Source organism: Lacerta agilis, chromosome 1, assembly GCF_009819535.1.
Source record: "Lacerta agilis isolate rLacAgi1 chromosome 1, rLacAgi1.pri, whole genome shotgun sequence".
In the NCBI taxonomy this organism is placed as follows: Eukaryota; Metazoa; Chordata; class Lepidosauria; order Squamata; family Lacertidae; genus Lacerta; species Lacerta agilis.
The window spans coordinates 107,048,198-107,075,263 of record NC_046312.1 but is presented as its reverse complement, the minus strand read 5'-3'; the positions used below and the strand labels follow the sequence as shown (position 1 = coordinate 107,075,263).

General features: G+C 42.4%; 1 protein-coding gene across 1 annotated transcript in view; it reads left to right on the top strand.

Moving 5' to 3' along the window:
• Positions 1-27,066, top strand: part of LOC117056250 (sodium channel protein type 2 subunit alpha-like) — a 46,436-nt gene that overhangs the window by 2,223 nt on the left and 17,147 nt on the right. The window contains exons 2-16 of the mRNA XM_033166435.1: positions 561-679; positions 1,416-1,505; positions 3,019-3,147; positions 4,285-4,376; positions 5,178-5,414; positions 5,943-6,015; positions 7,785-7,926; positions 9,236-9,442; positions 11,117-11,404; positions 12,636-12,974; positions 15,591-15,723; positions 16,095-16,333; positions 17,225-17,398; positions 19,228-19,584; positions 21,018-21,452. Coding sequence (XP_033022326.1) covers positions 561-679; positions 1,416-1,505; positions 3,019-3,147; positions 4,285-4,376; positions 5,178-5,414; positions 5,943-6,015; positions 7,785-7,926; positions 9,236-9,442; positions 11,117-11,404; positions 12,636-12,974; positions 15,591-15,723; positions 16,095-16,333; positions 17,225-17,398; positions 19,228-19,584; positions 21,018-21,452 — 3,054 coding nt within the window. The remainder of the gene's footprint in view (positions 1-560; positions 680-1,415; positions 1,506-3,018; positions 3,148-4,284; positions 4,377-5,177; positions 5,415-5,942; positions 6,016-7,784; positions 7,927-9,235; positions 9,443-11,116; positions 11,405-12,635; positions 12,975-15,590; positions 15,724-16,094; positions 16,334-17,224; positions 17,399-19,227; positions 19,585-21,017; positions 21,453-27,066) is intronic.

Genomic DNA, 27,066 nt, shown 5'->3' with positions numbered 1-27,066 from the left:
ATATCAGAGGCAGGAGCAGCTCACCTGGTGGGGCAGAGCTGCAGCAATGGCCTCCTGGTTGCAGCGACATGACAGGAAAGTTGAGGCTGTGTGAAGTGGAAGTACTGGAGTAAAGCGTTGGAGGAGCTCAATCCTGCTTTCTTCAGGGATCGACTTTGCCCATCAAGCCCCACCCATCGACTGACATATCCCGCCTATCAGGGTGACATCACCTGTTCGACAGATAGCCATGGTTTCACAAAATAGCCCTGTGAGCCAAACTGGAACCTCTGGTGGATCAAGACTGGCCTGCCCACCCCCCAAGATGAGGAGACATCACACACACACACACACACACACACACAAAATCCATTCATAAAATAGGAGGGGAGGGGATAGTGGACAAGCCCACTGTTCACTTTGGTACCAACTCATAATTAGAAACTATGGTTACCTGTAAATGTTGAAACTGGGCCTGAGAGTAAACCGAAGCAAATGAAATTGTCTTTTTTCATTTTAAGATCTCCTTATGACATTATTATAATCCTGCTTTTACATGGGTGTATTTTTCCTCTTTTCAGACATTTATAGTATTGAATAAAGGGAAGGCCATTTACAGATTCAACGCCACACCTGCCTTGTACACGTTAAGTCCTTTCAGTACACTTAGAAGAATTTCTATAAAGATTTTGGTTCATTCATATCCTTTTTTTCTTGTACATAATGCTTGTTTAAAGCATTTCTTTGAGAAACCTAGTAGTAGCATGAGGCTGTTTTTAATACTTGGATGTGGTTTTATTTTATCACAATTTCACCATTGAAGTGGACACAAATTGTTTTGATGAAATCACTTGGTTGAACTTCAGTAGAAGTAGAATTCTGTGGTCAAGATCCAACGTCATGCCAGCAGACACAATGGTACTTACCCTTCCTCTGCTCTCCCTTTGCAGCCTCCCAATCTGCTCTGGAGTGTGCCCCAATCCCCTGGAACAGGTTTTGGGGGTGCACAGGGGGGTCTGTAAGTGGTAGGAGAGGAATGGGAAGTTCATTGCACAAGTGGGATGCCACAATTACAATACAACACCCTAAAAAAATTAGCAGCACATAATTGATGCTGTATTATGACAGTTACAGGTGGGTAGCCGTGTTGGTCTGCCATGGTCAAAACAAAATAAAATAAAAAATTCTTTCCAGTAGCACCTTAGAGACCAACTAAGTTTGTTCTTGGTATGAGCTTTCGTGTGCATGCACACTTCTTCAGATACTTCTTTGGCTGTATTATGACGTTAAACGTTTTCATATTGGATTTATTGATATTGCTTGGATGGAATTTATGAATTCATATGTACTTATAAGCCAGTTTCATAAGAAATTATATGCATTTGGGTGATCTAACTTATCTAGCATTTGTCATGTGTTCCTTGACTTAAGCCAACATTATTTGGCATCTTCATCATGTTCACTATTCTGACAAACTGCGTGTTTATGACCTTGAAAGATCCTCCTGAGTGGACAAAGGCTGTAGAGTAAGTGCATTCTTTGTTTTCTTCCTGGTGACATTTGGTTAAATATGCTCTGCATGGCACCATTGGGTTGAATCTGGTGAAGGAACTTCTTGAGCTGAATGACTTCCGCCCATGCAGCAGAACTTTCCCTCCCTCTCATCACAGGTGTGCTCCCCCCCCACCACCCAGTATCTCCTTCAGAGACCTTGGGGTGGGGAAAACCAATAGCAGATTTTTAGGGTTCTGGGGAACACACAAGAGAGGAAAGAATGTTCTGTTACACGAGGGGAAGTCATCCCACTTGCGCCATGACTGAATCGGGTTCAACCCATGGCATTGTTTTAAAAGGTATACATTCCTGACATTAATTCTGGAGTTCGTTCGATTGAAAAGTAGACGCAAGAGTCATCAGCGCAGCAACCGTAACAGAGTCTGTGAGAATTACTGCGCTCACAGGAAAAGAGTGAAGAGGAAAGGAGATGGAGGGATGGATGCTTTAGTTGAGATTCCTGCATTGCAGGGGGTTGGACCAGATTGCCCTCGGGGTCCTTTCCAGTTCCATAATTCTGTGATTCTATTAGTGTATTGCAAACCGAGTCCTATAGAACCCCAAGGAGAACAGTAGAGACGAGGAGATGGTGGCAGAGCAAAATTTGCTGCCAATATGTTGAAGCATGAAGGATTTTGGTCTCTTGTATCACCATTTGTCCTCCTTTCAGACTTCCTCGTTATGTATCAGGCTCTTTTCCCTGTACTCAGCTAAAGGGAAGTAATAATTTTCCCTTTATTGAATACTTGGGCGCATTGAATCTGAACTCCTGAACCTCTGATCACATTTATAAACTTCCCCAGCATTGTACCTTAATTTCTGACCTCCACCTCTCTGGCCACCAACGCTTAATGAGGACTTAATGACTCCTTACGAACTGCACCCTCCTCTTCCTCTTCCTTATTATATCCTGCTTTCCCCATCCCAAGACTGGGACTGTCTGCACTTCTGCAGTAATGAAAGTTCCAGTGTTCCCATTTAAAAAAATTGGTATATTTTATGAGTAATATCTTCATTTTAATGACAACACAGATATAAAAAGAAGATGGGTGTGTGAGAAAGAAAAGCAGATATGGCCAATGAAGAGCATCAGATTGATGTAATGGGCTGCTACGAGCTTCTCTCTAATAATTATGCAAAAAAAGAAGATAATTCTTAAAAAATAAATGAACAAGTACAGTGGTACCCTGGGTTGCGTACATAATTGGTTCCGGGTTACAGTTTTGTAACCCAAAAAGTATGCAACCCGAACAAGCACGCGAAAAACCCGGAAGTAGCGGTTTGCGCATGCGCGAGCTACGCAAAATGCTTCTGTGCATCCGCGCGTTGCGCGCTCCGGGTTGCGCTTCCGGGTTACAAGAGTTCGTAACCCGAAAAGTATGTAAGCCAGAGCGTACGTAACCCAAGGTACGACTGTATTTATAATTTGTGGTCTAGCCTACAGATTGAAAAGTTTGCTTGGATTTTTTTCTCTCTCCCCTGTAGATACACGTTCACTGGAATTTATACATTTGAATCCCTCGTTAAAATTTTTGCAAGAGGTTTCTGTATAGGTAGTTTTACTTTCCTCCGAGACCCCTGGAACTGGCTGGATTTCCTTGTCATTTCATTTGCGTAAGTATCCAGCATTTTCCTAGTGTGTCATCTGAGTAGACTTTACAGAAATGAGTTCCACTTGTGTGGGTCACAGCTTTAACAGATACAGTCAGACCTTGGTTCCAAAACGCCTCGGTTCCATAACGCCAAAAACCCGGAAGTAAGTGTTCCGGGTTTTGGACGATTTTTGGAAGCCAAACGTCCGGCGCAGTTTCCGCTTGAGTGCAGGAAGCTCCTGCAGCCAATCCGAAGCCGCACCTTGGTTGTCGAACATTTCGGAAGCCGAACGGGCTTCCAGAACGGATTACGTTTGACAACTGAGGTTTGACTGCATCAGTATTTGAATTGTTATGAAAAATGTTACAGTCTAGAAAATAACAATTGCAAATCTTGTCTTTAGATTTGAGTAATTTATGTTTAAAATTGGCATAGTTCCTCTTGCCGAAACATTCCAACAGTTGACAGTAGTAGGCATACTCTAATGTTTCTCCTAGGATAATCTTATTATTATTATTATTATTATTATTATTATTTTTTATTTATTTATTTATTTATTTATTTATTTATTTATTTATTAGTATGTGGCAAGCCTTTCTGGTTTCAGAGATAAGCTTTTAAAAGTGATGCATATTGTGGCAAATAGCAAGACTGTGGTGTATTCCCAACATGATACTTGGTGCTGAATTTCCCACCCTAGTTTTAAGGTCTTATGGGTCAGGTAGGAAAATATAAAAAGAAGGAACGCAATGGTTTCAAGCCTATGCATGCTTACTTGGGATTAAGCCCCATTGAATACAGTGGGTCTTAATCTCAGGTAAATGTGCCCAGGATTGCATTGAAGGCAAACATCGGGGGGGGGGAAACAACTTGTTTAATTGTAAAAAAAAAAAGTAAATTAAATAAATCTTTAGGTAAGTGGCGTAAAATCTGCCTCGGTGCTGAATAACTGTGATTTGATTCTACAGGTATATAACAGAATTTGTAGACCTAGGCAAAGTTTCAGCTCTTCGAGCTTTCAGAGTGTTGAGAGCTTTGAAAACTATTTCTGTAATCCCAGGTAAGAAGTGAGTGGTGTAAAGTGCTAGGTTCCTCGTGCTTCCCAACTGTTCCTTTTTATCCTGTCATTGTGTTTGTGTGTGAACTCCCCTACTGCAGATATGTGACAGAGTTTGTGGACCTGGGCAATGTCTCAGCGTTGAGAACATTCAGGGTTCTTCGGGCATTGAAAACAATATCAGTCATTCCAGGTGAGAGCTAGGTTAAACACAGAGGCTGACTTGTAGATTTGCCACAGCTGCAAGTCATGTGACTTTGCACAAGCTTTGCTGCTAACCATGTATTGTTGTCATTTTAAGGAATGTAGATTTTTAGATGCTACCGGAAAAAATAATTCGCATTTTTTTTATAAAAAAAAGCAAGTCAGCCTTTGAGTTTAACATAATCTTGCATGAGACAGTATACAGAGTTTGTATTTTGCATATTAAAATACTAAATTTTCTCTCCCACACCAATATGAAAAGTAGTTGCAGCTTTCATATTAAGATAAACCTTACCGTTTATTGAAATATTTTGGGATGGAAAATTTCAGCATTTGGAAAGCTGAGTCACTAGTAGAAATGAAACCAATATGGTTATAAAGAATAGCATGAGTATTGCATGAAGTATTGCTTAAAAAATTACCTTTCCTCAGCAAACTGCCTTATGGGTTGAAAGGATGTGTGCTTCATGAGCGAAAAAATGTACAACCAGTACCTTTTTTCTTTACATGACATCGATACAAAGCATGAATAACCATGTCACCAGCTTTTAAATGGCTAGTATAGGCTGTATGCTTTTCATTTCCATTCGCAATTTTACATTCTGAACCATTTTTCATGAGGTAAAGGGGCTTTCTCTTTTTACCTCATGACAAAAATGATAGCTTCTTTCATCTAGGAGCTGCCTGCATGACATTTTAAAATTTCAGCAGCCATACAACCATATTCAACTACTCAACACCTAAAACAATGAGTCGGATATTGTGATTCCACATTCTTCTCTCCTTTTAGGTCTGAAGACCATTGTGGGGGCCCTAATTCAGTCAGTGAAGAAACTCTCAGATGTCATGATCCTGACCGTGTTCTGCCTGAGTGTATTTGCACTAATAGGGTTGCAACTGTTCATGGGCCACCTGAGGCAAAAATGTTTGCTTTGGCCCCTAAGTAATGATTCTGCTGAAGAACCGTACTTTGCACAATACTACAATGCAGGAATAATCGACTGGGATAAATACATTGGCGACACAGGTGAGGTTTACTGAAAGGGCCTCTGTGGTCTGGTGCAGACACCTGGATACAAACTGAGGCGCTGCCATGAATGCAGACAACTTGCATTCTTTGGCAGGTCATAATAGGCATCATTCAGAAATTAAGAGCTCAGCAGGAGGAACTGCTGAGATTTCAAAGAACCAACCTCACTTAGACACAGGATAACTAGGTGCAGCCTGTGAATTCTCCTTTAGGCAGGCCATCTGGGTAGCATTGTTGGGCACCTGCCAAGAGGACTCAAGCCCTAACAGGTGGCCTATTTGTAAGAAACCGATCATCTTAGTGTGGCAACGTCCACACTTTTGAACTCCTTGCCTGTTGACATCAGGCAGACGCCTGGGGCAGGTTGGACCCCCAGATGAGCGCTGCTTAAATGGAGCCTTCGCCACACCTGAAAAAGGTGTGAGCAGACTTGTGCAAACTTTTACATTGGATTATCCTTTTAAAGCAATCATTGTTTGAATGAAAGCAGAAGGTAACACATCCCCCCCTTTCCTTCCTCCTTAGAACAAACAAAACATTTTTACACATTGGAAGGATCGCCGGATCCCTTGCTTTGTGGTAACGGCACAGATGCTGGGTAAGCAAGCGTAAAATTGTGTAAGGGGAAGCCACCGCTAATCATGCAAGTGAAGCTGGCAAATCTAATGGCATAATTCAGAACCTAAGAGCTGTGAGCAGAATGAGGTTAATGGAATTGGGTTTCTCTGCTGTCTCTTTCCCTCCAGAGCCCTTCTCTCCCACACCCCAAACAGCCACTTTCAGGGATTGGGTGGGAATACAGTATATTCTGGCGTATAAGGGTACATTAAAATAGCATGGAGAATGGCAGCTGGAGGGAGGAATGTGGGAGGGTGACTCAAGCCATTGGTGATGTTTAACAAGGACTCAATTTAGCACAAATGTTTATTTCCCACAGTTTCTTTGTAGAAAAGTATATGAGTCCTGTGATAATCTATTTTATACTCTTTATACTCTCAGGAACCTAGCTCATACTGGACCAGGGTTTGTCACCCCCCCTTTTTTTTGCAAAAGGAGAGAAGGAGGAGCCCCCAAAGGTGGAATTGACAAAAAAGAGAGGCAAAGTCTCAAACTGATGCTCAGACAATGGAAATGTGCTGTGGTGTGTTCTAAGTGATGCAACATTGCTATTTAGACGGTGGCAGCCTCTGGGAAAGGGCTGCAGCTTGGTGGCAGGGCATCTGCCTTGCAGGTAGAAGGTCTCCGGTTCAGTCTTTGGCATTTCCAAGGGGCTGGAGCAGGACCTGTCTGAAACCCTGAAGAGCAGCTGCCACTCAGTGTAGACAGTTCTGAGCCAGATGTATCAGAACTTCCTATGTCCCCAGCTTCTTGGGTTCCCAACCCATCCAAAAGGATTAGAAATATAACACACCACAGCGCACCTTTATTCTGCAAGTATCACTAGTGGTTTTGAGCTGGGATTTTTTTTTTTACTATACTTTTTGCTCTTTTCTTTCAGACACTTAAAATGGACTAACACGCCCCGTTCCATATGCATATATTTGAAGTAGTAGTAGCAGCAGCAGATATGGATAGTTCATTTACTTTACTTCTGTCTGTTTCACACATGTTCATTCACAAGTCCCTCCCAGCCTGCTACTGCAGGGGTCAGCAAACTTTTTCAGGTCCCTCAGACCTTGTGGGGGTCCGGACTATATTTTGAAAAAAAATATATGAACAAATTCCTATGTCCCACAAATAACCCAGAGATGCATTTTAAATAAAAGCACACATTCTGCCCATGTAAAAACACTAGGCAGGCCCTACAAATAACCCAGAGATGCATTTTAAATAAAAGGACACATTCTACTCATGTAAAAACACGCTGATTCCCGGACCGTCCACGGGCTGGATTTAGAAGGTGATTGGGCCACTTCCGTCCCCCGGGCCTTAGTTTTGGGACCCCTGTGCTACTGCATTAATCTGTTAACATCTTTTTGAACAAAATAAAACCCATACTAAAATCCATATTTAAAGATGTACCTTGTCACAAAATATGCGGTTAAATATGCATTTCACTTCAACGTACACGTTTCTAAATTATGTTATGCTAAAATACACATCTTTAATGCATATTGGTGCTTCCCCCCCCTTTGTACTGAGAACTATATCACAAAATTGAAAGCAGTGTGAAATTTGAAAGATAATTAAGTACGTCCTGATTGGTGCAATTATCTGGAAGGTGCAAATCAGGTCAGTTTGCTTGAAATGTGGGTTTTATGAAATTCTCCTCCATCCCTAGTTAGTAGGTGGATTTTGGTGGGTGTCGATTTAGGTACAGAAACAAGTCATCTTTCCCCCCTCCCCCTCCATTGCTTTCTTTCACAGCCAGTGCCCAGAAGGATATATATGTGTAAAAGCTGGTCGAAACCCCAACTATGGCTACACAAGCTTTGATACCTTCAGCTGGGCCTTCTTGTCGCTCTTTCGGCTGATGACTCAGGACTACTGGGAAAACCTGTACCAGCTGGTGAGAGGGTCTCAAAACCAAATTCTGTTGATACCATATGTAAGGGGAAAACCTAATACTACCCATGCTTAAAAACACCTTTCCATCCCTATGAGAAGGGCCATAGCACAGTGGTAGGCAATCTGTTTTGCATGCAGAAGGTCCCTGGTCCAATCCGCAACATCTACGTGTAGGGCTGAGAAAGACACACACCCACACCCTGCCTGAAACATTGGAGAGTCTCCACCAGTCAGTGCGGACAATGAGCTTAAAAGGACAGTGGTCTGATTCAGAATATGGCTGCTCTTTACAGTGGCGTAGTGTGGGTTGCCAGCACCCAGGGGCGCATGGATGGGGGTGGGAGGGATGGAGGACGCATGCATATCTAGCTGCCTAAGGCATCTGCATCACCCAGGAGTTTGCAGCTGCAGAGATAAGGAAAGAAGAGTTGCTCTGTTGTCTGGAGAGGTCACTTCCTGGTTCGCATGGAGAAGCCGTTTTCAACGGAGCCCAGAAACGGAAGCACACAGCTGTATTGAGGCAGCACCGTGTGTCAAAATTTTGCGACCCTAACAATTTTGTGCTTGGGGCAACTGTCCTGGTGTCCCCCGCCCCGCCCCGCCCCATGCTACGCCACTGTCTCTCTATGTTCCTGTCTCTATGAAATGCTTGCTCAATTAAAAACAGCAATGACAAATTGCTGCATTTGAAAGCCAGTTTTATTTTCCGAGAGAAAGGGCTGAACCTCACAGACTGCACAGGTAAAGTTGGACTTGTCAATGGAAGTTGTAAGTGAAATGTAATTCTGAAATGTTGTTCAAAGCAAAGCACCTGTGTTGTATTGCAAATATATTACAAATACTCCCACCACATAAATGTTTCTGAACACTTGGGTTGGTTCTGGTGTAGCCTGTCCAAGAAAGATGGAAGAGCTTATTCTGTTTGCAGAAAGGGCTGCAATCTAGTGTAGGTTCCAGTCTGTGGATGGGGAAGAGAGGCATCCCCCCTCCCATTTATCCTCCTCACCACTTCCACAATATTCCATAGGGTTGTACAACTCTTAAGAGCAGATTTCAGGGGGGTGTTTGATAACTTATTTAAGTAACATCACAATCCTAACCATGTGTACTCAGAAGTCAGCCCTGTTGAATTCAGTGGGGCTTACTCCCAGATAAGTGGGGTTAGCCTTGCTGCCTTCATAACTTAAATCCATTGAGTCTAATCCATTGAGTCATACCTTAAATCCATTGAGTGTGGCATAGTCACTCATACTTGTAAGTTTCAGTTGTCTTACTGATCCAATAACCTACGTTGCCTGTGATTTCCCCAGACTCTGCGTGCTGCTGGCAAAACGTACATGATATTTTTTGTCCTGGTGATTTTCCTGGGCTCTTTCTACCTGATCAACCTGATCCTGGCTGTTGTTGCCATGGCCTATGAAGAGCAGAACCAAGCCACCATGGAAGAAGCAGAGAGGAAGGAGGCCGAATATCAGCAGATGCTGGAACAACTGAAAAGGCAACAAGAAGAAGCCCAGGTACTGGAAACTTTTGCGCTAGTACAGCATTTCCCCACAGATTTGAGAACAGAAGGTGTAACTACCCAGAGATTCCTTGCAGAAGTTCCATCGTGCACTTGGGCAAAAAGCAACATGTGCAAATGAATTCATGCATGCAACTTAATTGAAGTAGACTAAAATGTTTTAAGAAAATATATATGAATGGATAACCCTAACAGCAGGTAGACAGCAGCTGCACAAAGCTCTGCTGATTTGCAGTGGTACTTGTGTGGGATTCTAGTGCAGTGGGATTCCAGTGCAGATTTCCAGTGGGACTTTGCAGTGGGATTCCAGTGCAATGCTAAGTAAACTCTGCTAGTAGAGTGTACAATTTGGAAAAATGGAAGTTAATTGTGTAAGCTCAGAAACAACAGTGTGTCTTGTGCCACCTTAAATACTTGACAATTTCACTGTGGCGCACCTGCAGGAATAGCCTCCCAACAGAAGTGTCCCTGCTACTTACTAGAAGAGAGGGAGTCAGTGTGGGTGCACTGGTGGGAGCACTGGATTGGCTCCACTGATGTTCCCCCAAATTGTTGCCATCTCTGCCCTCTCAGTAAACAGCAACGGTGATACTACCAGGAGGTTATTGCTGCCCTGCTGCCCCACTGGGTGAGCTTCCTCCTGCATTGCGTATTGTCAGACACTTACAGTTAATCATTTGGATACATTCCTTATTAGATGTGCTTTTTTACAGAAAATATATTTCTACACCTCAAATATATTTCTACACTTCAATATGCAAATGAATATTGGCAAGTGAATATTCTTCAGCGGACCTCTGTGAATTTCTCAGGGTGTTAATTTTTTTTAGGGCGATTCTGACAGCAGCAAATTGGAACCTCTTTTTGGACAATAAACAATGAACCAACTTCATGTGCCATTCATATATATGTGTTTGTTTGTGTACTGTATATATGTGTGTGAGAGAAGCATTGGTTTTGAAAACTGAACAAGAACTCTCACTGATCAAATAATGATTCGGGGAAAGATGCAAATTATTTTTGCATCTTTTTTTATTTCATTATTATTAAGTGTGAGGTTTATGGAACAGGGAAGTTTTCAATGTTTGATGTTTTATAATGCTTTTATATTTGTTGGAAGCCTCCCAGAGTGGGACAACCCAGTCAAGTGGGCAGTGTACAAATAATAATATTATTAATATTAATATTATTTCTGACACAAAGTGTCACATTGTGCTTTCTGTGCACTAAGGCCAGTGGATTGCAGCATTGGGTAGAGCAGGAGTAGCTAGATTCTGCTGGACACTAATTCCCATCAGCTCCCAGCATGGCCAGTGGTCAGGGAGATAGGGATTTTAGTTCAACAACATCTGGAGGGCAACATGCTGTCTACCCTGGTATAAAAAGGAAACAACCCACCAGCATACTATCTTCAGGGTATATATTACATTGGCGCATACAAAAAATACTCCATGAACAATAAATATATACCCCCAAGCATGCTGGATCCTCCTTCCAGATCCTTAGTTGGAAGCTATTTTGTTAATGCTTTGGCAGAAGAAGCCATCCATCTCCTTGTATTCTTGAAGCATAGATAACTCATCCAGAAATAGTTCTACAATAGCTATGTGGTAGTTGCAAGTCATCATCGGCAGAGCTATGGCAGAGCTTGGCCTCTCTCTTACAACAGGCAATAGCAGCTGCTGCAGCTTACAAAGACTTTAAGGATGATGGCGCACTTGGAAGACTTTCCCAGACTTCTTCGGAGATGTCGAGGCTAAGCTCCAAAAGCGCTAAAGAAAGAAGGAACCGGAGGAAGAAGAGGCGGCAGAGAGAGCTGTCTGTAGGAGACGAGAAAGCGAACAGCAAAAAGTTTCCAAAATCTGAGTCTGATAGCAGCATCAAAAAGAAGGGGTTTCAGTTTTCCCTGGAAGGAAACAGGCTCACGTATGAAAACAGGGTCACCTCTCCATACCAGGTACGTTGTGGCGCTAGCTGTGCTGTTGCAAAATGTTCAACTTTCAGGCGGGCTCTGGGCGATGGGACCGATCTGTTTTAGGCTTGACATTTCATGCCAGGAGTGGGCAACCTGTAGCTGTTGTTGGACCACAACTCCCATCATCCCCGGCCATTGCCCATGTGTGTACAAGGGAGAAGAAGGAAGGCAAAAAAGTGCAAAAGCACCAAGACCTTCTATCAATCTCCTGTGTTCTACAGGTTCCAGGGATTAGTATCAACTGAATCTAATACATAATTTTTGGGGGGTTTAGTAGAGAAGTAATTGGTGAAGCCCAGGCCTTGACACCTTTTAATTGCTTGATGTTTAAGCATAGAAAAAGAAGCAGGGGGAGTGTGCAACTTGGTACATGAAGGCCTCAAGAGGGATGTGTGACATAGAAGAGCAGACTTAGTCCTTCTCATATTTGCTGCTTCTCCCCTACACAAACCTCTCCCTCAGTGATTTCCCCCCTTTGACTTTTTATCTTTTGCTTTTTTTCATCTTCGTTACTTGTTCAGTTGTTTGTGGTGTAGATATTCAGAAAGGCAGGCTAGTGCCAACTGAGTAAATTGTATCAGCGTTCAAAATTAGCCAGGCACATTCTGCACCTCACTATTTACCCGATGTCCCCACCATCTGGAGGTGCATGCCTGGGGACCCTTGGATCTTGACTTTTTCACACACTTGCAACACATCCTGTAGAATTCCATCCATTATATTTTATCTGCACAGTCAGAATGAATTTCAGGAACCAAGCAGTCGTATTGAAAAATACAACTTTTGAACCAGTCTGCCCCCGAAATAGCAACTTGGCATTCCATCTTGGCGACTGTAACCCTTGTTTAAGGAGCCATTTGGCGCCTAGCTTATATATCTGAGTTTCTAGCACTGGTTATTGTATCGAAACTATTTTGAAAAATACTTTTGCTTTCATAACATAAATGCTTAACCGAAGAGGAATGAATATTGCTGTTGCCATTGCGAGAACAAAGCTAGGGAATACATATTCTTTTTTAGAGATTGTCTTTTAACTAAATACTATCAAGCTCACGCTTTCCCCCACCGCCACCCCCGGTGTATACACACCAAAACCTGAAAAACCTTCTGGATTTGGGAAGAGTAATCTGGGTTTTCTTCTTAAAGCAACAGCAGTGAGGATTTAGCTGTGGCTTCCTAAGTTTCACCTACCGTTCTGTTTGTATCTCCTTAGTCAATGCTGTTTTCCACGAGACGGAACAGCAGAGCAAGCTTTTCCAGCTTCAGAGGCCCGACCACTGAAGGGGGCTCGGATGCCGATAGCGAACAGAGCACCTTCGACGACAACGGGAGCCGTAGCGGTTCCTACTTCATCCTACGCAGGCATAGCGAGCGGTGCGGAAGTAACATTAGCCAGACCATGTTCCCCGTGTTTCCAGTGAACGGGAAGAGGAACAGCAGCGTGGACTGCAACGGGGTGGTTTCCTTGGTAGGAGGACCCCCAGCGCTCCTGTCGCCCACAGGACAGCTTCTCCCAGAGGTGATAATAGATAAAGCAACTACCGATGACAGTGTAAGGATGTTTTAAGTAGCATAGGCATGGTGGGTCTACAGAATGGAATCCAAGCTGCCTAAATGCATCTGCATCCTGATGTGGCAGTGGTGGTGGTGGGGAAGCAAGCTTTCATGCTGCAACTCTCCGGGCTTTGGAAACTACGCGGCACAGAAAGGAATGGCCCTGTCTCTGCCTGCATGTGCTTTTGCAAACCCAGCCCTGAGTCGGGCAGTTTAATATGGCCAAATGTACCTTTACTTTGTGCACAGCAAATGCTTGTTCAGTGGCAGAGGCCACTTTCCTTTTGCATTCTCCCTGTTCCTGCACATCCTCTTCCTCTCATTCCATCCTTCTCCACGATTCTCCTCCTGTTTCCCCAGCTACCTGATCTCCTTCGCATTCCCTCAGCAAAACCTGTACCATTACCTTCCCCAATTACCCTGAGAACAGTAAAAGAGAAAGGGGCTCCTCCCATCACCTTGCAGGTCATGTGGCCTTCCCTAAAGCAGCTCCCCTGTCAGCCTAGCAGGGAAGGACAGGGAGGGAGGTAACAGCCAGTGCCCTGATTTCTATTTACAGTGGGACCTCGGTTTTCGAACATAATCCATTCCAGAAGACCGTTCGACTTCTGAAACATTCAAAAACCGAGGAGCAATGGGCGGTCAGCAAAATCCATTGAGAAAAAAGAAAAACGCACAGCGGAAGCCGTTTGACTTCCGAGGTGCATTTGAAAATGGAAGCAGTTACTTCCGGGTTTTCTGCGTTCGGCTTCCGAAACAGTCAGCTACCAGTCGACGCTCAAAAACTGAGGTTCCACTGTATTTATCATTTATAAAGCTCCACGTTTATGGAGTGTGTGCTCCACTGCTGGAGAAAGACCAGGCATGATACATAAGGGGGGGGGGGGAAGGAACAGAGGGAAACTGGGCAGCGTTTGAAGATGGATACGTAGCTCTCCCTTAGTGACCTCGTGGGTGATCACCAGCCCCTGGCATTGCTGCAATCACACTGTGTTCATTTCGAAGCCTAACGTTGAGGGCAAATGGCATTTTCCAAGCAGTAGGAAATTATTAGGCATGTCTGCGTGGGTTTCGAAGCAACAAATATCATCTAGACTTAAAACATGATAAGGCCCCAGTTTAAAAAGCTTTGTTCTGCAATGGACTTGCTGGTAGTAGCAGCTGGCGTGGGGGTGTTGGTGGAGCACCGCTGCTATCCCAACACAGCATGAGGGGCTAGGTGTGGGGCATGCCAATCTCTGAAGCCAGTAGCTCTTGCCATTAAAGAGCACCAAGTTCGCCTCCCCTTTTCTCTCCAGTGAGTGCCAGCATCACACTGTACTTGGAAGCCAGGAGACCAGCAGTGCCTCACCAGCTGCTTCTTCTCACTAGAAAGCCTTTTTGTCTTAGCTCCAGATCCCCATCTGTAAAAAATGGGAGCAGTTGCTCTTTTTCATTTAAAAACCGTTGCTGTGCTCCGTTTAGTTGTTTCAGAACCATTGACACTGACGGAGGACTCCTCACTTACCTATACATTTGAAGATATGTGTACATTTTATCCCACTAATTCTTCCCCGGTTCTGATTGGCATGGTAAAGCTCAATTAAGTCAGACTTTTATTGCTAATTTATTTAGACAAATGTGACAAGCTCTAAATGAGAGAAATCAGGCATTTAACTTTGCTAGATGTTTTAATAAGGAGAAGCAATCCTGAACGGATTGAAGACCTAAGGAACACTTGTTCACAAATTGGATGCTGATGAGTGAAATAATTGTTGTTCTCATGTGACCTTTTTCTTCTTCTTTCTTCTTTCTTTTTTCTTTATTGAACCCCGTGTGAAAGCTATTTGGATATCTAAGCATAAAAACTGGAGATTTCTGAGCTCTGGTTCAAGTTCTTCATGTTTTGAATAATGTACAGTTTTTTCTACCTACTCCAGGGACGGAAAACCTGTGGCCTCCTAGATGTTGTTGAGACTACAACTCCCATCATCCTTTAACATTGGCCATGTGGGATGGAGCTGATGGAAGTTGTAGTCCCAAGAGCATAGGCACGGCTCCATTTGTTGAAGGGCTTTTTGATAATAATCAAACAGCCAGGTCAGATGTTTGGCCCAGCAGTACGGTTCTGCTCACAGGCAGAGTGAACACCATACTCAAGATGTTGTACGTGAGTCAGGAATGTGTGCAATACTTACAATCCTGACACCACTTTGGAGGAGCAGAAGGACATCAGACAGTTCACAACTAAGAAATACCAGGCTAATGCACATGCTCCTTTACATGATAACAAATGAGAGAGTTCCTGAGATGTGGGTTTGATTCTGCTCACACACATCCATTACACTAAGCCGGATGCCTGAACTGAGCTACTGAAAAGTTGTAAGAGTTCAGCTGGCTCTTTTTGGCATGTACAGAATATATTCTGCTATTTAAATTATTTCTTTAAAACCCAGATATATGAAACATCTTTTTTGTGGAAGGGCTAGATATTGTGAAAAGTCTGGCATAATAAAGGCAGAACTATTTAGCTGCATGTGGCATGAATGCTTTGAAAATTTGTGGGGTTGCCTTTACAATGTATGCTTCCCTGTATAGTTTATGTTGATAATCCAGCTGCTTTACTCCACTGCAGAGCACTGCTTCTGAAGTAGATAGCAGGAAGAGGAGGTCAAGTTCTTTTCAGATACCAATGGATTTACTGGAAGATCCTGCTATAAGGCAAAGAGCAATGAGTATAGCAAGCATAATCACAAATACCATGGAAGGTAGGTGTGTGGGGGGGGGAGGGTGTAAATGCACTGTGAGAGTTTGGTTCATAAACGAATGGAATCTTTTAAGAATATGAGAAGTTCTGAGAGACGTTATTAAAGAAGTAAAATCTGGAAAAGCACTAATTATAATTATTAGGTGCAGACAACTCAGAAATAAAGCAAACTTTTAGTGAATATGCATGTTCAATACTTGGTGATTGCAGGATCAAATGATCAATGCATCATCATAGGGGTAATGTTGCCAACAGAACTTACGTAATTAATTTTGCACATATTCAATAATTTAGTCAAGTTGCATTTTCCTAATTAGCAAACAGCACTGAGTGAATATTTGGTCCTCATGTTTTCAATATGCCTCTCTTTAGAACTTGAAGAGTCCAGGCAGAAATGTCCACCATGTTGGTATAAATTTGCCCACAGTTACTTGATTTGGAATTGCTGCAATACTTGGTTGAAAATAAAGAAAACTGTTCATTTCATTGTTATGGATCCGTTTGTCGATCTTGGCATCACCATCTGCATTGTCCTAAATACATTGTTTATGGCCATGGAACACCATCCCATAGACGACGCCTTCAAGAATGTTCTATCAAATGGCAATTTGGTAAGTCAGGGTTGTTTTTGCTTTTCACCCCATCGTATCCTTTTCTAATTGAAACTAATTCTGGACGCTGAAGATGCTTGCAAAAATGGTTGTATCTCCACTGGGTGTTCCTAAACCTGTTGAATATATGAATCTGCCTTCCACTGAATCAAGACATCATCTAGTCCAGTCCTATGTAACCACCACCAGCTCTCGGTGATAGCAGGTAAAGGGGTCTTCCCCATCCCTGCTATCTGAAGTCCTTTAAACTAGGATTGAACCAGTGTCCCCAAAGTCCTGCTTCCTCCTTCTTCCCAAAGTTCTGCTTCCATAGGCTTCTGTCCTGCAAGAATACCTGACTCTGTACAACCAAGCATCTACCTGGGGTTTGTTTGCTGCTCCTCCAAATTCCTACCAGATTTAGAGCCCATTTGAAAAATTCCCATCTTCCTCCCCAAACATTTAGCCAGGAAACTTCCTTGCAGTAAACTCTTCCTCAGATAGCCAAGACCTACTCTGTTTCTCTGTCTTCCGCTTTCATATGAACATATCTTCCACACAGACCGGCTCCACTCCCATCAACCTCTGTGTGTTTGGCAGATGCCTAAAGGGAAGTCAGTATGAATGGGCTCCTCCACACAGTGAGAAGTTCCAAAGTTAAACAAGAATGGCTCCTCTAGGGAGCACTTCCAACCCAGTCTTCTGTATTCTGCAAGTTGGTTCTTCTGAGTTCAGACTCAGCACACTGCTGCTTCGAACAGGACAATGATGCAATCCCAGGACTTTCACTATTAGATTACATCCATGCATTGCTTCTTTTTAATACAAAACATGCAATTTTCATGGGGGAAATGGGAAGGGGAAGACAGGGAAATAAAATGCAGAAGTTAACTTATTTCATTCTCCACTTAGGTCTTCACTGGGATCTTCACTGCAGAAATGGTCCTCAAGATAATAGCCATGGATCCTTATTACTATTTCCAAGAAGGCTGGAACATTTTTGATAGCATCATTGTCAGCCTGAGTTTGATAGAGCTGGGTTTTTCAGATGTGGATGGATTATCTGTTCTACGGTCATTCAGATTGGTAAATAAGAAGCAAAGTCTCATTACTCATTTGATTGTAGACTTGAGAGGGGAAATAGTTAAAAAAAAGTCCCTCTGACTGGATATATTACATTTTGATTCACTTATGTATAAGAATAGATTTTCAACTGCATCACTTCCTATCATTTAGGTCTCAAGCTGCTGAAGAAGCCGAAAGGCGAAACAGGTTGATTTTATTCTGGAAAACCTTGTTCTGTTTACAGCACCTTATGGACTTCTTATTTCATTTTATGGGATCCATACGCATTGGGTTACTTTTTGTATATTTGTTATAATCTTTATATGTATTCATGTGACAGGGTTGTTGAGTATCACTATATTTTACTATATTGTTCACCCCGGTGTGGAGATAAAATTAGATATTATATGCAATATTTTCAGCAGGTTACGTTTGTTGTGGTTTATGCTGGATCTGAGGAAGGGCACAGAATCTGCAGGAAAGCAGTGAGTCCTGAGCCTACTTTGGAAAGGTTCCCACCCTTTATCCCAACCACATCATTAATTTTAACCAAACTGAAGCTAGCAGCAAGCGTGTTAAATGGGTGTGAGGACCTAAAGCTGCCAGGTTCACTCGTCTCTACAAGGCCTCATACCCAGCAGAGAAAAGGTGCAAGCTTTTCTTGGAGCACCATAATCTCATATTTTATTTTGATTTATGCTGCCGATTAACAGCACACCTTTGCTTATCCATCCAAGATGTCTTCTTACGCAGACACTGGGAATTCTTAAGCTCAATAATGCAGTGCTGTCAAGTATCCCGTTTCCCCCGGGATTCTCCCTTATTTCAAGCAGTTTCCCGCTGCTCTCCCTTATTTTTTATTTCCCTTAAATTTCCCGTTTTTAATGGAAGCAGCTCCTCCCCTGCTGGCCAGGGACTGGGTGGGAAGACCTCGCCTACTTGGAGAGAAAAGCCTCAGCCCTCAAAGCAAGTGGGAGCCATTTCCCATGCTTACAGGGGTATGTATTCCTCCCCCTGCATCAGCCCCTATCCGTTGCCACCAAGCCCCTCAGCCGGCCAATAGGGTTAGCTGGTGGGCAGAGCCTGGCTGCCTTTGAGCAGCTGCTGCTTCCTGTCCTGTTTTGATGGGATCAGACAAGAAGACAATGGGGCTCCATTGCGCGGAGCACATGGCTGCCCTCCTCTTTGCTCCGCTCCGAACCCAAGCCCACTTGGAGTTTACATTGCTGCTCCGCCCACTTTTGCTTCTGGCTCCACCCACCACTGACATGTGACTGTCCCCGGGATAGGTGAGAATGCTGGTCCCTTATTTTCAAATCCGAAACTTGACAGCTATGATAATGTGGTTCTGCTGTTAAAGAAAGGAAAAGAGTGCCCATGCCATCCTTCCTTTATATCCACAGCTACATCAACAGAGAAGCCACACTAGCTAGGAGGAGGAGTGAGACATTAACTTGTACCTCTGCAGGAAACTCCTGCTTGGGAAAGCCTGCCTTACACTGTGACAACTCTAGTTACAGGCCAGGGATGGGGAACCCATGTGGCCCTCTGGCCTCCAGCTCCCATCAGCCCCAGGCAGCATGGCCAATGGTGAGGGGTTATGGGAATTGTAGTCCAGCAACATCTTGTGGGCCACATGTTCCTTACCACTGCTATAGGCCATAAGCTCAGTAAGTGTGTCATGTGGGTGTTGCTGGAGCTTTCCCAAATAGAGCTATGGAAACGCTTGAGTTCATGGCTCTTTGTCCAGTATATAGCTGGTGATGGGATGTGAGTCTCTGAATTGCAACCACAGTCTGTATCTCTTTCTCATATAAATAAATAAATAAATGCCTCATTGTCATTTTCAGCTTCGAGTCTTCAAGCTGGCGAAATCTTGGCCAACTCTGAACATGCTGATAAAGATTATTGGCAATTCTGTGGGTGCTCTGGGAAATCTGACCTTGGTCCTGGCTATTATTGTCTTCATTTTTGCCGTGGTTGGCATGCAGCTGTTTGGCAAAAGCTATGATAATTGTAAGTGCAAGATTTCAGAGGACTGCACACTTCCACGCTGGCATATGAACGACTTTTTCCACTCTTTCTTGATCGTGTTCCGAGTCCTTTGCGGAGAATGGATAGAAACCATGTGGGACTGTATGGAAGTTGCAGGCCAAGCCTTGTGTCTCATTGTGTTCATGCTGGTCATGGTGATTGGAAACCTCGTGGTATGTAATCGACAACTGTCTTTTCAGTTACCGTATTTTATATTGATTGATTATGATCCATTTAGGCAAACCAGTATGAATGCTTGTTTAGAAAATCTGTTGGCCCCCTTTCTTCTGTAAATAGAATCGTATAGCTGTAGGGGATTTCCAGGAGCCGCCTGCTCAACTGGCCGCATTGACAGGCACCAAAGGTTTTGACAGGCACTAATAATTATTTGTCCTCTTTAAAACCCACCAAAATACCAGATTTCCTTTTCGTTGTAGGCATCACCTGGGCTGCAGTTGGATGTCTTATGGCCCATTCCAGCAAAAGGGATTAATTTAATCTTTGTTTGTTATGTTTTTTGGCCACCCAGTCACCAGGTTCTCGGGATGGCATATAATTTTCAATGCCTGGAAGCAATTTTGTTGTGCTTGGCTCTTTTGCCTGCACTCATGGCTGGTGGCCAGCAGTGTGGGCAGAGGAATCCACATCTGGCACACATAATGCCCTCCTTGCATTACGGACAAGACAGCAAACAAATGTTCAGCATTAAAGATACATTGCAGATAAGAGAGTTCCTTGAGCGCAGCAGAAAGCACATAGCCTGTTGTTTGGGTGCTTTCCCAGCCAATGCAGCAGGGTTAATTTGTTTGATTTGATCCATGTTTCAATTTGCAAATTAGCAACCCAGTGAGTCAAGGAGTAAAGCATAACCAGGTGCTAAAGACCACAGGAATATACTGAAACAAATCAATTGGTTTATTGTTATACAATTCTTCATTCAAAGCATATTGTTATTTACTGTATATATTTTATGTCAGAATGTGTAGGCTACTTCATTCAGAGAGCACTTCAGCAGTGTACAGAAATAGAATATATTTGAATAAATTGAATAAATAATAATAATCATCTGGCCCAAAGGGCACCGCTGCTGTATCCTAGTTATGTCCTAACATTCCAAATTTACTTATGCTTTTTCTGTCATCTCTGTATGGAGCACTTCAATATTTTGGGGTGTATTTTCGCAAATATCCCACTCTGTTTAAGAAATAAATATGTTCCATTGGTGGAAGTGGTTTTAAAAAAAATGATGATGACAAGATAAACAGGTCCTTCTCTTCAGTTTCTCTGATACACAAATTGCTAACATTTGGTAAACTTGCAGACACAACGCACACTGGATTGTTTGGTTCTGCTAACAAACAAAAGCATTGTCGAAAATAAGACAGCAACTAAGAAAGGATAGATGACCACTGATTTCATATCCACAAACCCTGGAAGTAAGCACTTAATCAAAGAATTAAAAAGAATAAAGTTATTCAGAAATTGAAATACGAATTCATGAATTTAATTTGAAAACACATGAAAACAAATCTGACTTTTAGGTTTTAGGAATTAACTTAAAGGGGGGAAAGAGCCTAATTGAATTATTTCTCCCCCCCCCCCACAGGTCCTGAACCTCTTTCTGGCCTTATTATTGAGCTCTTTCAGTTCAGACAGCCTTGCTGCTCCAGATCAGGATACAGATGCGAACAACTTACAAATTGCCATAGCAAGGATCCAGAGAGGAATAGATTATGTAAAAAGAAAAATATATGAGTTTGTGCAGATGACCCTTTTGCAAAAATGTAAGGCCTCCACTGGAATCGGCGCAGCTGACGGGCAAAATGGCAAGAAAAGTGGGTGTGTCCCCAACCACACTGTAGCTGACTATTACAATGACAGAACCACAACTACCATCTACGTGGACAGCGGTGATCACATGTCATTCATCAACAATCCAAACCTCACGGTGACCGTACCGATAGCTGCGGGAGAGTCTGATTTTGAACACCTAAATACAGAGGAAGTTAGCAGCATATCTGAGCTCGAGGAAAGTAAAGAGGTAAGGCAAGGAATAATTTTCCATATTTACACTTTGCACTTCTGTTTATACGTTATCAGCTGTGCCATAAAATGTATATGCGCTCATATTTTAAAATATAATCTTAATTTTTTTGCCTGAAAAGCCTGTGAGTATTGAAAGGAACAGTGTACCTACCTCCCCATCCTATAAACACGGGATAGTCTTACTTAATGAAGTGACACTGGCAACGCATCTTCGCATTGTTGAGTGCAGGCTATGGACCAGCTTCTGTGAAAGAGCATTTCTTCACCAGAGTGACATTTTAGAGGACTCTGGATGTGTGCAGGGCAGTGCACAACACATGCCAAAACTGGGTGTGTGGTATCAGCATCCTAGTTGCCATGAAGTAGCTCTGAATCTGTTACCGTTAATGTACTGAAGTAATGGATACTCAGATCTTATTTATACTGCAATTATACACAGCCCTGGTAAATGGCACAGCTGACGAAACCATTCAACTTATGCAGGGCCATGGTAATCATTAAAGTATTTTACTTTTGAATATGTAGCTTACACTAATCATTCTCATTTGGATACCTCATTTGGACATAGTGACTGCCTATATCAATTCATAAGTTCAATTCAGTATCGATGGGATATTGTTTTCATTAATGTCAGATGATGATGCTTCTCTCTCTTTGCCTTCTGTTACTTTTTTAAAAAAAGACAAAGCCATTGCTCATATTTGTCTTTCTGTGAAAACATGATTGTGTTTACACAGAATAATTTTTAAACGTATAATTGTTATTTCTTACTTTAACAAATGACCATGGTGTGCTCGGTGTGTATATCTTTATATGTCTTTGCTCAATTGCTGTGTTTACTCTGCTTTTTCAAATGTGTTTGTGCGAATAACGTATTAGAAAATACTTTCACAGCCATGTTTGTGGTATTTCCAGAACTACAAACCCAGAATTATTTGCGCCTTCAATGTTGTTTCCTACCATTCTTACTTCTCACAGGACTAAACTCAAACTGGATCAACCAAGAGTGCAGCTCTGGTGGTTTTTAACCAGGCACAGCAACGTGTGTCAGCCATTTTGAACAGGTTACCTCAGCAATTCATATATACTTGATCACTGCTGAACAAAGATTGACTGGCATGCATGCTAATCTGTATATTCCCCCCTTCATCCATTGTGATACCAACAGAAATATGCACAAGCTGATCTGCAATTGGAGTCATGCGACACTCATCCCAGCATGATCAGCACACTCCAACATTCACTGTGTCTGATGATTTCTACATAGCATTTTGATATGTGCACTGCATGGTCTATGGCACTGGTTCTCAAGCTGTGATCTGCAGGCCACCAGAGCTCCGCAGACCTCATACAGGTGGACCATGGTGTGTCCATGAAGAACACTTGCAGTTTGAATTTTCGTAGAATTCTATGGAATTCAAATTGCAATACAGTAAAATATAAGAAATAAAAGAAGTGATTTTTTGAAAAAAGAGTTGTACAGCACCTAGCACAGCACACTACCATTGCTAGCACAACAGAAAGGATAATTAAGTAGTCAACCCATTTTCATGTGGTCTTGGGCCGGGAGGAAGGTTTAGTCCATCGGTATAGTTGGGTCTTGAATTCTAAAATTCCAAGCGTGCTCAAGTTTAGTAAGAGCTAGTTGTAATTTTGAGAAATTACACAACCGGTCCGAATGTGACGAATGTTAATGTTGCATTTTCATTAGTAAGCTCTTTAATTTAATAAACTGATATATGCATTCCTTAAGACATAATTCATTAATTTACAGTGCATATTTATGCATATTTGCATACGTCCTAGTATGCCCAAGGAGGAAGCTTAATGACACCTAAGTTTGACAAAGATTTCCTTCATTTTTCATGAGTATAAAAGGATGACAACTTTTTTTCTGTTTCATAATGACATTTTTAGGGATGAATAGGAATCAAATGAGAGTGTTGTTACTTTTGTTCCCTGAGTGTTCGTGGTAGTGTTTAATTTAAAATATGATAGATGCAACTGGGTATTGGTGGGCTTTTTTTGTCCTCTTGTCTTCTGTGGAAGACTAGGAAATACAGGGATGAGCCATTCTGTAACTGACAGCAGAAAAATCCTGCCTTGGAAGTGGATGTAGTGGCCATACCCTATGGTAGACTTGCATTGACATCATCATTAACAGTAATTTGCACTTTATCATGTTTCCTGTTAGGTGTTTGGGCAATTGGGTCCTCTGGCTACATTCCAGTCAGGTAGGGAACCTTCAGGGATGAAGGATCCTTCAGTACCTTTCCTCTTCGCCATGAGGAGGAGGAGGAGGCCTGGGGCTTGGCAAACTAACTGCTACCTCAGTGGCTGCAGCCGAATATGGTGATGGCCAAGGAAACATAGCTGTCAACTTTTCCCTTTTCTTGTGAGCAATCCTATTCAGAATAAGGGAATTTCCCTTAAAAAAAAGGAAAAAGTTGACAGCTAAGCAAGGAAGTGATTGTGAGTGCAGCTTTTCCATAATGATGTGGCTGTTGACAGTCTTTGGCAAAGGCCCTGGAAGACTCTTAAGGGGTTTTCCATGTCATGCCGAGTTTAATGAGTAGGAGGCAGTACCTCTGCTTCTAATCCTGTTTCACCATCTGATGAAAACTCATTCATTCGCCCAAGATTTTGCTGGCAAATGAATACTTTCCTTTCTTAACCTTTAGTTTGGTTTTACTGGGTCCCCCCCCCCCACACACAATTATTGTCATACAAGTTTTTTTTACCGGTACATTGTGCTTTGAGATTTTTAAATGAAAAGTGGTATAAATATATTTTAAAGTAATTTATTTTTAAAGGATAAGTCATTGTGCCAACAGATGCCACAGGACCTGCCCCCTTTCCCCGTTCTCACCCCCCCCCCAACATGTGCTTCCATAACCAGCTATGAGGAATCCTCCTCCAACCCTACAGAGCAGATTTTTGGAATGCTGGGCAGGGGGAGAGAGAGAGAGGAAGCACTGTTGTGCAAGCAGAAATCCATTGCATAGGTTTGGTGACACCGTTGGATGTCACCCTATACTTTTAAAATCTAAACATTCCATTGTTGTGACAACCGCTCTCTCGCAGACCTTATTTTAAGGTGCAGGGTGCAATCACCGAAAGTAAAGCTGGCGGAGTACCTATTTGAGTTTAGTTAGAACATCAGAATCTGCAGCCTTGCTGAATCCCATTTCTAAGTTCCGCAGATTTAATAAATTCATGTCAAAACAGAACCAGTTGGCTTCCCAAGCCAATCCCAGGCGTGTTTAGTCATAAATGCTGAACTTCTTCACCTCCTCCTTTCATTTGCTAGTTTGTGTGTCGTCTCACCATGAGCTGATTTATACACTAGGCAAATTAGGCCGCTGCCTAGGGCAGCAAAATTTTAGGTGTAGCGAAATTAGAAGCTTAGTTAAATTCAAAAGGGCTGCTCCTTCCTAACCACTCATCTAGGGTGTGTCCTGCTCCTGCCAGGTGTGGCTGTCCTGTTTTCTCCCTTCCCAGGGTCATCCTGACCGCTCTCCATTTTCCTGCCATCAGGGAAAGAGGAGAATAAGATGCACCCTTCCACGGGCTCAGAGGATGTTGGGTAGCTGCAGCTGCTGATCAGCACCTGTAGTAATGTTGCTTTCACTATCCTGCATTGGACCAGCCTGGGAGTGGCTCATTCCAGATAGGCAGGCCCCACGGATGCATGCAGGGGAGGCTGGCAGGCTGTTATGCAACAGAAGAGGAAAATGTAATATATATTGATCATTTGTGATTTTTATAATCCAGTTCAGAATTACTTCACCCTGTCTCTGCTGCAGCATCTTACAATAAAAATGCTCTCCATATTAAAATGATGAAAGCAAATGTTCATGTAATTAATTAGATTTGAATTGATATTTTCCAGTTCAGAATCATTAGAAGGGTATTAATCGTTGCTTTTGTCTTTTTTATAATGCTTCTTGTGTATTTCACAATATTTACACAACAGCCTCGTGAGGTAGATCATTCATAATTTCACTTTACAGGCAGGGAACTGGATACAAGTGTTTTGCAGTTTACTAGTTGCTTGTTCATCTAGAGTGAATAGCAATCTAATTGTCCTCATAAAATACCTGAGTAGCAAATAACGTAAGAGTCTTATCACAGGGAAAATTTGTGCTCAAAAAAAAAAAAGAAAAGAAAAAAAAAGAAAATTTGTGCTCATAAATCTTTCTGCTATCTTAGGGTTGCCATATGTCTGGAATTTCCCGGACATAGCTGGAATATGCCAGTCGGAAGCAGTGTCTGGATGCAAATCTCTGAAATGCCGAATTTCCTGAAAAATAGCTTTTGTGTCCTGATTTTCACTTTTTGAAATATGGCAACCCTGTGCTATCTGCAGCAGATTGAAACTAAAACAGAAAAACCCAAGCTAGCATTTGTAGGTACTGTCAATATGTATTTTTTCACCTTTCATTTGACACAAGTTTTAAAGTGAATCGGACCAACAGAGGTTCTGTTCCATCCACTTTTCCATGCAGCTCCCAAAACAATGGCCTTCCTCCCCTTCAGTTTGATGGACTTAGGCTACATTGATCAGGATACCTTCACGAGAATGAAAAACCACAATTTTTTGTGACAATTACTTTCCCAATGATTAGCTTTGATGGAAGGAGAATTGGCAACATATTGGTATGGGCAGGGGCTGGAATGTGCTTGTGACTCGTCTATCTCTAATTATTTACATGGTTGGTTATACACACCCATTGGGTCCATGGCATCTATACAATTAACACCATATTCAGGATAAATATCTAGATTGTCAGGATTATCACTTTCAGGGGGAAATGATTAGGAACAGTACCTTTAAACATCTTAAATAAGTTTTTAAATAATTGGAATAAAAGTTTGAAAATCATGGAAAGGTGTAAATCATCTCCGAATCATGTAAGTCAGAATGCAGTAACTGTGATTATAATCACCTTGTATTGTTTTAAATGTGCTTTCATCATTTCCCACGTTCATCCAGCTGTTGGCGCTGCCATTTCTGATGTTATATACTGTATGGTAATAACATTGTATCAGGCCAGAGAATGCCATAATCACAACTACTTTGGTTTACTCTGGTACTCGGAACTATCATGTGGGTCATGCTGTTTATTTTGGCCCTGCCTTAAATTCCATGGCGTATTTGCTCTTGATGGTCAGGTTCGAAGGATGCCAAACCAAATTTCAGTCACGACCTAAGATGAGAGTTCTCTAGCACTTGAATCGATAATTCTCTGAATACTTCTAAGGGTTGGTATGAGTGCCAGAGTAACAAAGAGTTTTAAAATGCATAGAAACCAACACATCTATGCACTTGCAAGAGAGAATGCAAAATAAAGCCTGCGGGAATGAAATAAATATGCTTCTTTCATTGTTGACATTTCGGGGGGGTTGGGGGGGAAACAGTTTGTTTGGGGGGTGAAATGGTATTCTGTGATTATCTGTTGTCTGGTTAACCCCAGTTTACTGATCCATATCCAATATTGTTCTGGAGGGTCCCCCAACCACAGGAGCTGTTTGTTTTTTTCCAGGGAAAGAGGGAATGGATAGGGGAAATAGCCAAAAATTGGTTGCCATACCTTGCAGAAGTGCTT